The sequence below is a fragment of the Macrobrachium nipponense genome, chromosome 3, assembly GCF_015104395.2.
Source record: "Macrobrachium nipponense isolate FS-2020 chromosome 3, ASM1510439v2, whole genome shotgun sequence".
Taxonomy (NCBI): domain Eukaryota; kingdom Metazoa; phylum Arthropoda; class Malacostraca; order Decapoda; family Palaemonidae; genus Macrobrachium; species Macrobrachium nipponense.
Window position 1 is genome coordinate 112902174 of NC_087202.1, and position 13931 is coordinate 112916104.

At 34.6% G+C, this 13931-nt stretch overlaps 2 protein-coding genes across 5 annotated transcripts in view; one reads left to right on the forward strand and one right to left on the reverse strand.

Annotated features, from left to right (window-relative positions):
* LOC135221976 (craniofacial development protein 1-like) overlaps window positions 1-8852 on the forward strand; it is a 95633-nt gene extending 86781 nt beyond the window's left edge. Inside the window, exon 7 of the mRNA XM_064260064.1 lies at window positions 5844-8852. Within this exon, the coding sequence (XP_064116134.1) occupies window positions 5844-5937 (94 nt within the window). The 3' untranslated portion in view covers window positions 5938-8852. The remainder of the gene's footprint in view (window positions 1-5843) is intronic.
* A 521-nt stretch (window positions 8853-9373) lies between these two features.
* LOC135221977 (UMP-CMP kinase-like) overlaps window positions 9374-13931 on the reverse strand; it is a 77365-nt gene continuing 72807 nt past the window's right edge. For all 4 annotated transcript variants that reach the window (XM_064260066.1, XM_064260065.1, XM_064260067.1 and 1 more), the window contains exon 5: window positions 9374-10870. In XM_064260066.1, coding sequence (XP_064116136.1) covers window positions 10658-10870 — 213 coding nt within the window. In that variant the 3' untranslated portion in view covers window positions 9374-10657. The remainder of the gene's footprint in view (window positions 10871-13931) is intronic.

Below are 13931 nucleotides of genomic sequence, written 5' to 3' on the forward strand. Positions count from 1 at the left end.
AGAAGTGTGCACAAAAGGGATGAGGTAATATTTAAGATGGAGAAAGGATTAATGAGGTTGAGGTTTTTCAAGTAATTAGGAACAAAATATCCAATACATGATTTCTTGAGTTTGAATTTAGTGGAAAACTAAAAAAAAAAAAAAAAAAAAAAAAAAAAAAAAAAAAAAAAAAAAAAGATCAAATGTTAGTAGACTGAATAAGATTTGGTTCAGACTACTAGTTTGTACTTAGAAAATATAGAGGCAACATGGACTTATCCCTGCTTGTAAATACAGTACTACTCTACATCCATAGTTTGAACCCTTTAGCTTACTGATGGCTGTAGATATCATCCATAATTAGGATTTTGATGACACGAGCAAACATCATGATCATTTTTGGCAAGTGTTCCTGACATTTTTTATACGTATGCAATGTGAGTATGTTTTGTATAGTTTTAGATTTTTATTTTATTTATTTTTTTTTTTTTTTCTGAAGAGAGAGAGAGGGAGGGAGGGGGGAAATATTTTTTACACATTTGTAAAATGAATGTTTATTTGTTTTGTATAGTTTTTGAAATATGTTTTGCATGCTTATGCAAATGGAAAGAAGATTACTAATCTTTGGTACTCTTTTCAGTTGAGTTACTGCAAGGTGTAATTAACCCTTAAACGCTGACTGGACGTATTTTACGTCGACATTTTTTGTCTCTCGGGTGCCGACTGGACGTATTTTACGTCGACATACAAAAGTTTTTTTAAAAATTCGCGGAAAAATACTTTTAGGCCTACCAGCCGAAAATTCTGGAATCACGCGCCTTGGGGGATGCTGGGAGTTCACGGATCAAGGTGTTGTTTTGTTTACAATCGTTACGCAGGCGCGCAAGCGCGAATTTCTTTCTTGCCGCACTAAAAAGTATCTGTGACACATCTCGGAAATTATTTCATCACTTTGACATAATTTTTTTACCATTTTAAATTAGCCGTTACATAAAGTTTTATATATGAAAATGTGCGCATTTTTATGTAGAACACAACAAAAAAATACTTATGATTGTAGCTTTTATCAGTTTTGAGATATTTTTATATAAATAACGATAAGTGCCAAAATTTCAACCTTCTGTCAACTTTGACTCTACCGAAATGGTAAAAAAACGCAATTGTAAGCTAAAAATCTTATATTTTAGTAATATTCAATCATTTACCTTCATTTTGCAACTAATTGGAAGTCTCTAGCACAATATTTCGATTTATGGTGAATTTATGAAAAAGCTTTTTCCTTACGTCCGCGCGGTAACTCTTCCGAAAAAAATCATACATGCGATTGTGGTAATGTTTGCACCATTTTAAATTAGCCGTTACATAAAGTTTTATATATGAAAATGTGCGCAATTTCATGCACAATACAACTAAAAACAACCCATGGTTGTAGCTTTTATCAATTTTGAAATATTTTCATATAAAAAAATGATAAGTGACAAATTTTCAACCTTCAGTCAACTTTGACTCTACCGAAATGGTCGAAAAACGCAATTGTAAGCTAAAACGCTTATATTCTAGTAATATTCAAGCATTTACCTTCATTTTGCAACAAATTGGAAGTCTCTAGCACAATATTTCGATTTATGGTGAATTTATGAAAAAAATAAAATTTTCTTTACGTCCGCGCGGTAACTCTTCTGAAAAAATCATACTTGCGATTGTGGTAATGTTTGCACCATTTTAAATTAGCCGTTACATAAAGTTTTATATATGAAAATGTGCGCAATTTCATGTAGAATACAACAAAAAATAATTGAAGGTTGTAGCTTTTCTCATTTTTGAAATATTTGCATATAAATCATGATAAATAGAAAAAAAACCACGTTCGGTCAACTTTGACTCTACCGAAATGGGTCGAAAAACACAATTGTAAGCTAAAACTCTTACAGTCTAGTAATATTCAGTCATTTATCTTCATCTTGAAACAAATTCGAAGTCTCTAGCACAATATTTAAATTTATGGTGAATTTAAAAAAAAAAAAAACTTTCCTTCCCTCCGCGCGCGGATTCTCCGCCACAAATCTCCGAAATGTGTACGTCCCATTCTCGGAATATTTGCTCCGTTTCATATTAGGCATTTCATAGAGTTTTATATATGAAAATGTGCGCAATTTCATGTAGAATAAAACGAAAAATATTTGAAAGTTGTAGCTTTTCTTATTTCCGAAATAATTGCATATAAAAAAATATATATAAAAAAAATTCGACATTCGGTCAACTTTAACTCATCAGATATGGTCAAAAACTGCATTTGTAAGCTAATAGTCTTATAGTATAGTAATATTCAATCATTTGTCTTCATTCTGAAAGAAATTGGAAGTCTCTAGGACAATATTTAGATTTATGGTGAATTTTTGAAAAAAATATTTGTTTACGTCCGCGCGTTACGAATTCATGCATTATTTTGTGATAATATTTTCTCTGTGTTGCTATTATTGTTTTACAATGTGTTATATACCAAATCGATCGCAATTTAGTGTACATTACAACGAGAAAAAAAAGTAACTTGTTACCTTTAACCGTTTTGCGCAGAGAGCGATTTGAATACAATTATATATGAAATTTTGTTTTTGCGCTATCATATATTGCATTATTTATATATGGTAATGATAATTTTTTTCATTTCTGATGGTTGCATACTAAACTTCAGGCAATGACAAAAAAAGGAGCCAAAAATGAACTCTTAATATTGAAAACTAAGCACGCTGTGATTTTTTGAAAAAAATATTTTTTCCGCTTCCGCGCTCACTCTGAAACACCTCTGGCACACGGGAGACATTTTTTTTTTTTACCGCTTCGGCGTTTAAGGGTTAATTATATACTCAGTTAATGATTACTTACATTTAATCAGCAATTAATAACAGCAGTTTTCAAATTAATACTAGGGCCACATATGAATTATAATAAGTAAGCTGAGATTATAAAGATTTGGTGGTGCTGTAAAAGATGAAATTCCTCGTTGCATGTGGATAAGGCCAGACGATGAATGCAAGGGTGAGCTGAGAGGGTTCTTGGTTACTCAAGATATAGGCATCCCTCTGAAAAAGAGAGGTGTCAAATTAACTGTAGATTGGCGAGAATTGAAACCCTGATATTATGCAATTGAAATGATAAGGATTCATTAACTATCAACATGCCCACAAATGGTACAGCCAATTAAAACTGTTCACAAATTGGAATTTAAATAGCATGCAAACAATTGCTGGCAGGCTGAGAAAAGGATCAACTAGGGGAGCAATAGGAGGGTTTACTCATGAGTGGAGAGAGAGAGAGAAATACACATGAACACAGGATATACATGGCAGAGTTAGATAAAAGTCAAGAAATATATCAGGCCGCCAAAATACTTGAGTCTTAGTCTTACCGTAGGAATCCAAAGCAACAATCCAGTATATAGGTATCCTGAACTGAGGCCTGTCATACCTGGGGTACGGGTTGGTGGACCTATGGAGTGGTCGAGTGAAACACTCCTGAGGACAAACCCGGGCACATGCAGCCAAGCTTGGGAGGCCGTGGTGCCTCAGGGTTTAACATGGCCATCACTTTAGGTATCTACTTCTAGTCTTTGCAGTGGCTCTTTCGTGGCTACCTTGAACTCAAGACATTTGGACAGCAGAGGAGGAAGGATACAGGAAGGACAAAATTAGAGAATTATGATGTGGGCAGCCATTTTCATTTCATTTGCATTGAGGTGGCCTTTTTATGAGCGAGGGTTTAACCCTGCACATGAAAATGATGCTGCTGTGTCACTAATTTTTTCACATTTTCCTTGTTATAATGAAAACTTTTGCATTGCATTGCAGTTAGGTCATTTTTCTGGGTGTGTTATTAGTAAAAAATTAAGGGTTTATCACAGATAGTTTTTTTGGGAAAATTGTTTTGGGAGAAAGTGCAAAATTTTCCCATATAAATTATGCACTTTATTTTTTTGGGAACTGTTTTATGCTGTTGTATAAAGCAATTATTCAGCTGCCAAGTGCTATAAAATTGAGCAGTATACCATAAAAATTGTCAGAGCCATGCATTTTTGAACACAAAAAGGAATAGAGTTCTTTGTACATACCACTTGGCTGACTGTTACTTTTCTTACGGAACGTGTGACACTGATTTGTCATTTTTTTTTTTCATATTTTCTTTGGTATAATTGCAACTTTTTGCATTGCAATAAGTAGGTAATTTATTGAAGTGTTATGTGTATAAAAACTAAGACCATTGTAATTATTTTATTTTGGCAAATTATTTTTGGAGAAAGTGCAGGGTTATTTCACATTATTTCTGATTGTTATTCCACCTACATAAAAGTTAATTTGGGGAGATTATTTTATGCCATTCTGTAGAAAAGTCATTGAGCAGCAAAGGGAAACAAAATGTAGCAGTCTTGAATATTGAGGGAGCTATGCATCTTTGAACAAAAAAGGTATAAACGTTTTTGCGTCCACTGCTCAAATCTCTGCCACTTCCCACAGATGTAATTGTTCATAAGGGTTAGAAGTGAAAGGGATAAGAATTGTCCATGTTTAGATGACAAATGGCTCTTAGGTTAGCTGATCACACCAGGCATTTTTTTTTACTTTTTTTTCAACTAGAGATAACTTTTATTGCTAAGAAGTTTTTTTTATTAGGCTGTGAATGAAAATAATCAGTAAATGTTGAAATTTTTAGGTGTGTTTTTCAAAGCTTGATTTAGAATTTTCATAATAAAGTCTGATACCTTATAGTGTATATATTAGTAAGTTAATATAGTTTTTTCTACAGTTTATTTATAAAGTCTGATTTAAATGTTTACATTGCTTTAGCTAATGCTGTTTTTCACATTCCATAACCAAAGTATTGTAGTGTAAGTTTTACTTTTAAGTACTTGGCCTTGTTTAAAGTGATCAGTATATTTTGTCCCATTTTGAGAGTACAGTGGGGCCCCCCGTATTCACGTTCTCTGGATTCGCGGATTTCTCTCGGGAACGTTTCCCCGCATTATTCGCGGAAAATTCGTGCATTGGCTGTATTTTTCTTTGAGAAATATCCACAAATTCCTGTTTTTTTTTTTAATCAATTTCATCATAAAATGCACTTTTTGTGATAAAACTATTTAAAAAACCAAGTATGAACATTTTTAGTGGTTTTTCTTGAGTTTTAACTAACAAAATAGGCTGTTTTTAGCGTTTTTATAGGGGTTCCAAACATTCGCGGGTTCTAACTATTCACGGGGGGTCTGGTACGCATCCCCCGCGAATAAGGGGGGAACCACTGTATATCTAAAACTTGAAAGATAATTTGTAAGAAAGGGTTCTTTATCCAATATGGAGAGATCCTACCACAAATTTGCATGAGGATCTTAGTTAATTGGTAATTTTTCAATGAAGATGTACGAAGACTATCATTTTACTCACCAGTAAACAGAATTTTCTTGAGGCGTAGGTTGCAAGTTTCTGTTAAATCTTTCCCTTTTACCATATTTACTGAAGTAATGTAATTTTATGAAGCTCAAGTATGCCCTTAATTGCTAATGCTAATGTGTTGTTTTGTCATGTCCACTATCAATAGTCCAAAGTCATAGTAATACTATGAAGCTACTAAAAAATTTTAAAAGTGTTATGATGACCCTTGATATATATGTATGTAGTAAGAAAAGATTATCACATTTATATATGGATGTCTATTAGTTAAAAAACTCAGATACTAATGAAGGGGTGTAAAATTAAAACATTAAAAAGCCATTTAGAATGACGGGAAATTACATGTGTGGAGATATTAATTTTCTTGGCATATCCTGTATTTAATTAAATGTATTTTTCAGGACCTTAATTGGTGCTTTTATTTTACAGATACTTGGAGAAGCAGGACTTTTTAGAAAGGGCAGACCTCAGGCAGTTTGAGATTGAGCGTGCAATGAGAATGAACAAAAGATCAAACAGATGAATGATACCAAAGATATGCAAGAGGTAGTTTTATTCAGCAGGATATGGCATTTTTTTACTATATTTTTCCGTTTGTTACTAAAATACTTTAATATGTATGCTATTTATAAATACAGACTGTCAATCATATTAATATAGAAATGGCTTATGTTCTTATGGAAAACAATTTTCTTAAACATTCCTTGTGAGTATGCCTTTAGGAAATTTAGCTGTCTAAAATGAGTGTGTATGCTATTGTTTGATTTTCCATTTGTTATACTTTAGAAAAGCATATCAGGTGCAACATGCCAAGTACTATGGTACGGTGTTGAAATGACAAATTTTCTAAGACAATTTGTATTTTTCATAGCTACAAACCTGAGGTCTTAACAATAGGAAAATTTCTAGCACCCAGTTAGATCCGGTTTAAAAGCAGATGAAAGCGAGGAATCTTGTGATATCTGGCAACGCAACACACACACTAAACACAAGCGAAACGGGCAATGAACCGGGAAAAGGCCAAGAGAGGTTAACACGACTCTCGCCCAGGTGGTCAAAGAAAAGACTGATGTACTGGCGTAGTTGCGTGGTCCTTGACCGCTCTTCACCCGAGCTATGCATGCGTTGCCAAATATCACAAGATTCCTTGCTTTCATCTGCTTTTTAACTGGATCCAGCTAGGCGCTAGAAATTATACTATTGTTAAGACCGAAGGTTTGTTCGCGTGAACAAAATGTTTTTATAGATTTGCACTATTGTGATCTTCATTAAAATTTTTGTGACATTATTCCTCTTCAAGGGTTAGATGTAGGTAGAGATCTCTCAGTTACTTCAAGAGCTTATATGTAAAGGTATTTAAAGCTATGCCAAAGTAATTTAAGACTTTGGCAATTAATAAATGTGCTGGTCACTTACATGGTATTTTTAGTAACTAAAAATGCACTACTGTATTTACTCAGTTTTGTACAGTATATGTCAACTAGTTTGAATTATTAACATTTACGGGAATATTGAAACTTGAAATGGTAGTGTGAAGTTGGGCAAGTAAGAAGACCGTCACCAACATTTTGTCAAATTGTACCCATGAAGGAATTATTAGTAGTATACTGTATATTGCATTTGGTAGTGTTTCATGGCCAGATACATTATTTTTTATAACGTAGAATAAGAAAAATTTTATTTTTATTAGCTCTCTTGGCCTGTCATATGTTTTGTAAATAAAGTATCTTGTAAAAAATAGTGTGTGGCAAGATCTTGTGTAATTTGCTAAAATCTGTTTATCATGAACCCATTAATCTGAAATAGCTATATTCCATGCAATGGTTCTCATAAGTTGTTGATTATTGTTATTTAGTTTAATCAGACAACTGAGCAAATTTATATGATTTAATTTATTAAGTTAAAGCATATAATTTCTTCATAATTGGTTGGAAATGTGTTACAAGCTGCACCTCCAAGATTACCATCTTTGCATTTTATATAATCAATTGTGAATTTTTGTTTTATTTAGCAAGTGATTTTAGCTAAGCAAGTGGCATCATTGCTACCTTATGTTTACTGTTAGTATGTCCCTTGTTCCAATAATTAATTTACGTCATTCCTTAGGGGCTCCTTATTCAGGTCTTCACTTTTGTTACCACAGGTGTACAATTTTTTCTGAAAGAATTTCCATAACTAAATTTTTTACCATTTTGTAGGTTTTTTCCTCACCAGTTTCAGTTTCACAGTAGTTGCTATAGTAGATTTACATCGCCTGTGCATCTGATGCCAAGGCCAGTCCCTTACGATGCTTCAGGTTGGCTGTTGATAAGCCAGTCGCTGGGTCTCTCGAGAGAGTTCACACAGGCAGGATGTACCATGCTCCACCTCTCCTGAGGGAAGGCGTATTCCTCAGGAGAGGTGGAACACATCCTGCCTATGTGAACTCTCGAGAGCGACTGAGAGTTTCCAGCACTGTGATTGACTTATCAACAGCCAATCAAGAGCGGCGTAAAGGACTGTCCTAGGCATCAGATGCACGGGTGATGTGAATTTACTATAGTTATCAGTCTTAATTTTTATTGTTGATGTTGATTAAAGGTTATCTTTTCTTTAATGCTGAGCACTTATTTTGTTATCCATTCTCATTATTTGTGCCAGCATATTTACAGGTATGTTATTACCTTATATTTTTTGGAGAAGAGTGCTTTTATTTTCAAAAATTAAACAGGCTACCACTACGTTTATAATAATGATGACTTAAAGTAAAGGTTGTTTTGCTTGTTGCAATTACAGTATATTATTATTGTATTGTTACTGTGTTACAAAATATAAACATCGTCATGTTTGTAATTTGCATTTGATATTGTTTACATTCTCAAAATCTCGGCTGATTTGAGTACGTATTATCAATATCTACATTCCCATTATTTGTTAGAAGAGATATAATTCAGATATATCTTTTATTGTAAATTAATGAAGTTTGGTTGAAAACATGCACAGATTACCTCATTGTATAAGCATGAGTTGCGATTTCTCCAGTTCCGAATAGCACTTCCACCTGGCCGTTATTAGTTTTAGTCAGCCTCGGCTATAACCTGCACCTTCAATTTACTAGTATTCCTTCTTGAGATCACTGCATAAGGGATGAACAGAAATGAATTTTATTTTTATTTATAGAAGCCACCATTGAGAATCAGCAGGTTTAATAACTTGACAATTTTAATGGAACTCTTAATAAACGCTCAATAGTTACAGTAAATGACGTCAGTAATCGGCCTCAATTTGGTTGTTTATGTTAATACATGATACAATAATCGCTTCATCCACAATTCCAAAAACCGGAATTTTTTTGTGGAGGAACTAATGCTAGCATAAATTTTCAATTGTTTGACTGCCACAGGTAGAAAGCTCGTAGCTATATAATTACTGGGCAAGTATATACAAAATCTTATCTTATTACAAAAATATTTTTCACTTCTGCACATACACTTGTCTGCTGTATTATTACAATGATTTTTGCTCAACTTATCAACCTTATTCATTTATTATTTTTCTCTAGGATATAATTGCAGATGTGCTAATTTTTAAATCTGTGAAATTGAATGCCAAATGAAAAGTTCATGTTAGTTTAGGTTGGCACTACAGTGTGTGTGGAATTAGTGTTATGTGTAAGATAAGGGTATCTACAAAATATTAGTGTTGAGGCTGTACTAAAATCTTGTTACTTATCAAAAGGCCAGATTTTTAAAAACACCCAAGTTTAGGTGATCCTTTACATGGAAGCAGCAAGAACATCATCTGTAGGAAAGTTTCAAGAAAACAGAGAATGATACATGAAGACTAGACATGATGACAGTTTAGGCAGGAAAAGAATAGGGCACTAGAATTGAGAAAACTCATTTCATATAAAATTCTGTTAGGGAAGGCAGGCATAAAAACAATTATGATGAAGTAAGGATTCATAATAAAATGAAGGCTACATATAATTTAATTTTAATGAATAGAGCAAAATACCAAACCAATCGTAATCACTTCATTTCTTGACCTCAAGACATCTAAAATAATAAATATCCTAATGAAGTCTTGTACATCTCTACAATGCTAGAGTAACTACATTACCAAATATGTCCTTACTGTCAATACTATTATTATATAATATATAGTCATATAATGAACTTCAAGATATTGGTGTTGCCCTGTAACAGTTCTTTTTTAATTAACTATTCTTCAGACATCTGATAACACCACAGTATTTTTCTTCAGCTTTTTCCACCTTCATATTTAAAAAACTTACATTTGACAACTATGTTGTCTTTAAAAATTTTAAAAATCTTTCATAATGTACTTTTCCCTGTAATTATACCTTCTCAAGAGTAATAGGGGAACTAGGTACAGATTAACTTAAAAATTTGCCATTTAACAGAAATTTTGAATGAGGTAAGACAATTTTAACATTTTACACGTAAAATTCCATCGTTAGCAGTTTTAACTAAATTCAGTTTTTTAATTCATCTCTCCTTTAGTGAATAAATATAAAAAGCAGTATTCAAGACAAAAGCATAACTGGCCTTCATTTGTAATCACAAGTATGCACATGATCAACATGATGATAAGCAAATTTACAACAGAACACTTCAACATTAGCTTAAACTTGTACCATTCTCACGTTCTGGTGTTACAAAAAATTTTAAAAACTTATGAAAACTTGATAGCAATAGTATTAATAGGTATGGTGCTTCAATCAACTGAAAAATATAAATTGGTCATAATTTATCAATTAATTTACATTAGTCCATTATATACCTACCGAGTAACATCTGGAGTACAGAGTACATACAGTACATGAATTCGGTGAATGTTAACAAGTAACAACAGTTACAGCTGCACAGCTTACATTTTATTTCAGCATAGTGTGGAATGGGTAATTTGTCATAATATAGCAATATATGTATATATGTACTTGTTAGTGATTTTCCAAATAAAAAAATGAGTTCACTAGCTAAGCTACACGGTAAATAAATAAAACTATCAGTTTTCTCAGGTTTCCCGAGGAAAACTAGACATAAAATGACAAGAAAAATTAATATGACAATATGGAACACATGGATATGATGTCTTTACATCAATTCTATAATAATGTCAAACTTCATATCCCTATGGAACAACAATATCTTAACAAGATACACCCATATTGTACAAGTAATATCTGGGTCTAATAAGATAACAGTGACATGCATAGGCACCACAATTATTTTAACAAATCACTCTTGAAATAGCTTCTTCACCTCCTCAAAAATTTCTTCTGGAGTTTTCCCAGCATCAAGAGTGCGTACCAAGCCCATTCCTTCGTAATGCTCAATAATTGGCATAGTGGCATTCATATACGTATCAAAACGTTTCTTCAAAGATTCGATGTTGTCATCTGAGCGGCCAGACCCAGCAGCACCTCGATCTAGACAACGTTGTGTGCATACCTTGAAAGAAATTTATAAAGTATTAATTTTTTTAAAGAACTATATAAAACATCATGAATGACAATTTGTATTTTCCCCTAGGTGTACAAACCAGAGCCCTTGATGTAGAAGTCTCAGCATAAGTTGGAAACTAGTTATAACTTGGTAACAAGGTGGTCACCAGGTGGAGATAGAGGGGGAGTATCCTTTACTGACCAACTGTTGCCTTCACTCTTCCTCTGCCCACAGGGACTAAGCAACCCAGATGGAACTGAATATAAAAGGCTCTGGCTTGTATACCTAGGAAAAATACATATTTGTTCAAAAATTTTTATTTGTTCCTAGTGAAATACAAATCTTCGCCTTTTAGGAGACTTACTCCTTAGGAGGGCGGTCAGTCCTCTTCAACTGACTGGCTGCAAGGCACCAGTGAACTGCAGGATCCCATTTGCCTTGCAATCACAAGAAGCATGGCCCCTGTAACCTTCTACTGGTATGGCAGAAAAGTTGCCCAGAGCAATAGGGGTCCCATTGAGTTACGAATCACATTTTGGAAAACCGTCTCATAAGAGACTTCATATCAGAAGGCATTCAAGTAAAGGGTTCAGAACTAACCTTTACCATGCTCTCTTTTCCCTTTGTTAAAAGAGAAAGGACACTTTCCTATTCTGGATGGAGAATACATCCATCCATTTCCAGCATGTCTGAATGCTGCTCCAAAGAGAATAATGGGGAAAGAAACCAGCTCTCACCTTGTACGCGCAGGAGTTGCCAGATCTCACAGATTCCTTGCTGTGCAATCTTTGATTGCTTTAACTGGTTACCAGCTGGCTCTTGGAGATTATCCTATTGTTAAGGCCGAAGGTTTGTTCTGCATATGAACAACCAGTCTTTCCTCTTTCACACCTTTCAGACTTACTTCTTTCCCACCTTTAGCCCTTCATTAAGGGGTCTGTTGCCTGATGTGCCTTCTCCACTGGCTTCTATCAAGGGCATCCTCCTCCACCAAACCTCTTCTCTCCATATCTTTGTTTACTTTATCTTACCATCTAATTCTATGTCTCTCTCTCAATCTTCTTCCTCTAACAGGTTCCTCCCAAGCCCTCTTCACTCTCCTCGTCATCCATCTGTAATCTTACTAAGCCTGCCCTTCTTATTTCATCATTTACCTGTCTCTCAAGCAGCGATATTCCCATAATCCGCCTCAGCATAATCATCTCTGTTCTCTCAAGCTTTACTTCTTTTTTTCTTAGAGCCCATGTTTCTAGTCCATACATTAACACTGGTCTTATCACTGGGTTATATATCTTTACTTTTAGCTTGAATGGCATTTTCTAATCACATACCACTCCAGCTACCTTTCTCCACTTCCCCATGCAGCTTTTATCCTACTGTCAACTACAGCCTCACATCCTCCCTCTTGGCTTAAAGTAGATCCCAAGTATTTAAACTTTTCTGCCTGTTTTATAATTGAGCCTCTTCTTGTATTATTATTCTGTCTCTATCTTCCCAACTGTTCAGCAAAACCTCTGTTTTATTCACATTCACCTTTAAGCCACCCCTTTCTAAAGACTCCTGCCACTCTCCAACCCTTCTCTGTAGCTCCTCATTTTCAGCAGTAATCGCCATATCATTGCCATACAACAACAACCACAGCTCTTCAATCTGGATATCTTCACTCATCCTGATCTCAGTTCAGATATTAACCATGTCCAAATCTGGAGCTCGAGTGACTAGGTACACACTTGTTGGGCAAACACCGAAGGTTCCAAGGAGAAATTGTCTAGGTCTTGTGGGGAACATCTTTCGGGTAGAAAGAGGCTGTTAGAATGAGATAAAGGAAGTCTGACGAATGTCCCATAATGGAATAGTACTGTACCCATCCTGAAAGACAGATACCGCCCAGAGCTCTGCTCCCTGCTTGTGTTGCAAGCACCAATGGCGAGACAGGCCACCCACTAATGGTGGTAAATGAGGGGTATCCCGCCCTAAGCAACTTCCTCCCTTCATCTTTCCCTTATGTCCCTTTTTGGCACTGTCAAAGGAAGGTACGGTAGTACCTCAGGATACGAAATCAATCCGTTCCGAAACGGCCTTCATAACCTGATTTTTTCGTACCTTGAACCACATTTTACATGTAAATTGCCTAATTCGTTCCAAGCCCTACAAAAACATCCCAGTAAATTTAATAATAAAGCTAAATTGACCAATAAATAATGAAATACAACAATTTGAACCATTCAATACCTAACTTAAACTACATATACTACTAATATGTACTAAATACCTGTAAATAAAGTGTATTAGTGTACATGGTACAAGAAATACTGTACGTACATATGTACATATGTAGTAAAATGTGGAACCTTAACTTTCGAGTGAGGCGATCTCCAAAAGTGGAGACAGAGGAGGAGGACTAATGGCAGAAAACTTGAACACTTAACTTTATGAAACACATTAAAAAGTGACAGGAAACATTAACACTAAACTTTACAAAACACATTAACAAATGGTGCAAAACGTTTAACACTCAACTTTACAAAAAACTTAAAATTAATTTTTTTTTTTTTCATCTTTGATTTGTACATTTTTTTTTCTTTTTTATACTTTACGTTTTTTTTACAAAATTTCAATTTCTTCACCACTTTCAACTTTCTGTTTTTTCATAGTATCACTTGATCTTCCTGTTTGCTTACCCCTACTAAAGGCCTCTTTAAAAAATAACTATCCAAGGAAGATTGCTTCTGCCTGCTTTTCACTATGTTCCTGAAACAACTCAGGCAAACATCATCGAACTGCATAAGCATATGACCTGTGTGTTTTTTACAAATGATTACACCTTATGAAAAGTAGCTAGAGCATCCTTAATTTCTGCCGTTGTCATAGGGTCGTCCTCCTCCTCCTCCTCCTCGCCGCTGCTAGAGAACTTCTTGAACGACGTTATGTTGCATGGCCTCCAAGTCCTTCAGGTTATCCGTCGTAAGCTCCTCTTGGTGCTCCTTGAGGTCATTGATGTCGTCCTTGTCGACGACCAGCCCCATGGACTTGCCGAGTGCAACAATCTCGCCAAGATCTGGTTGCA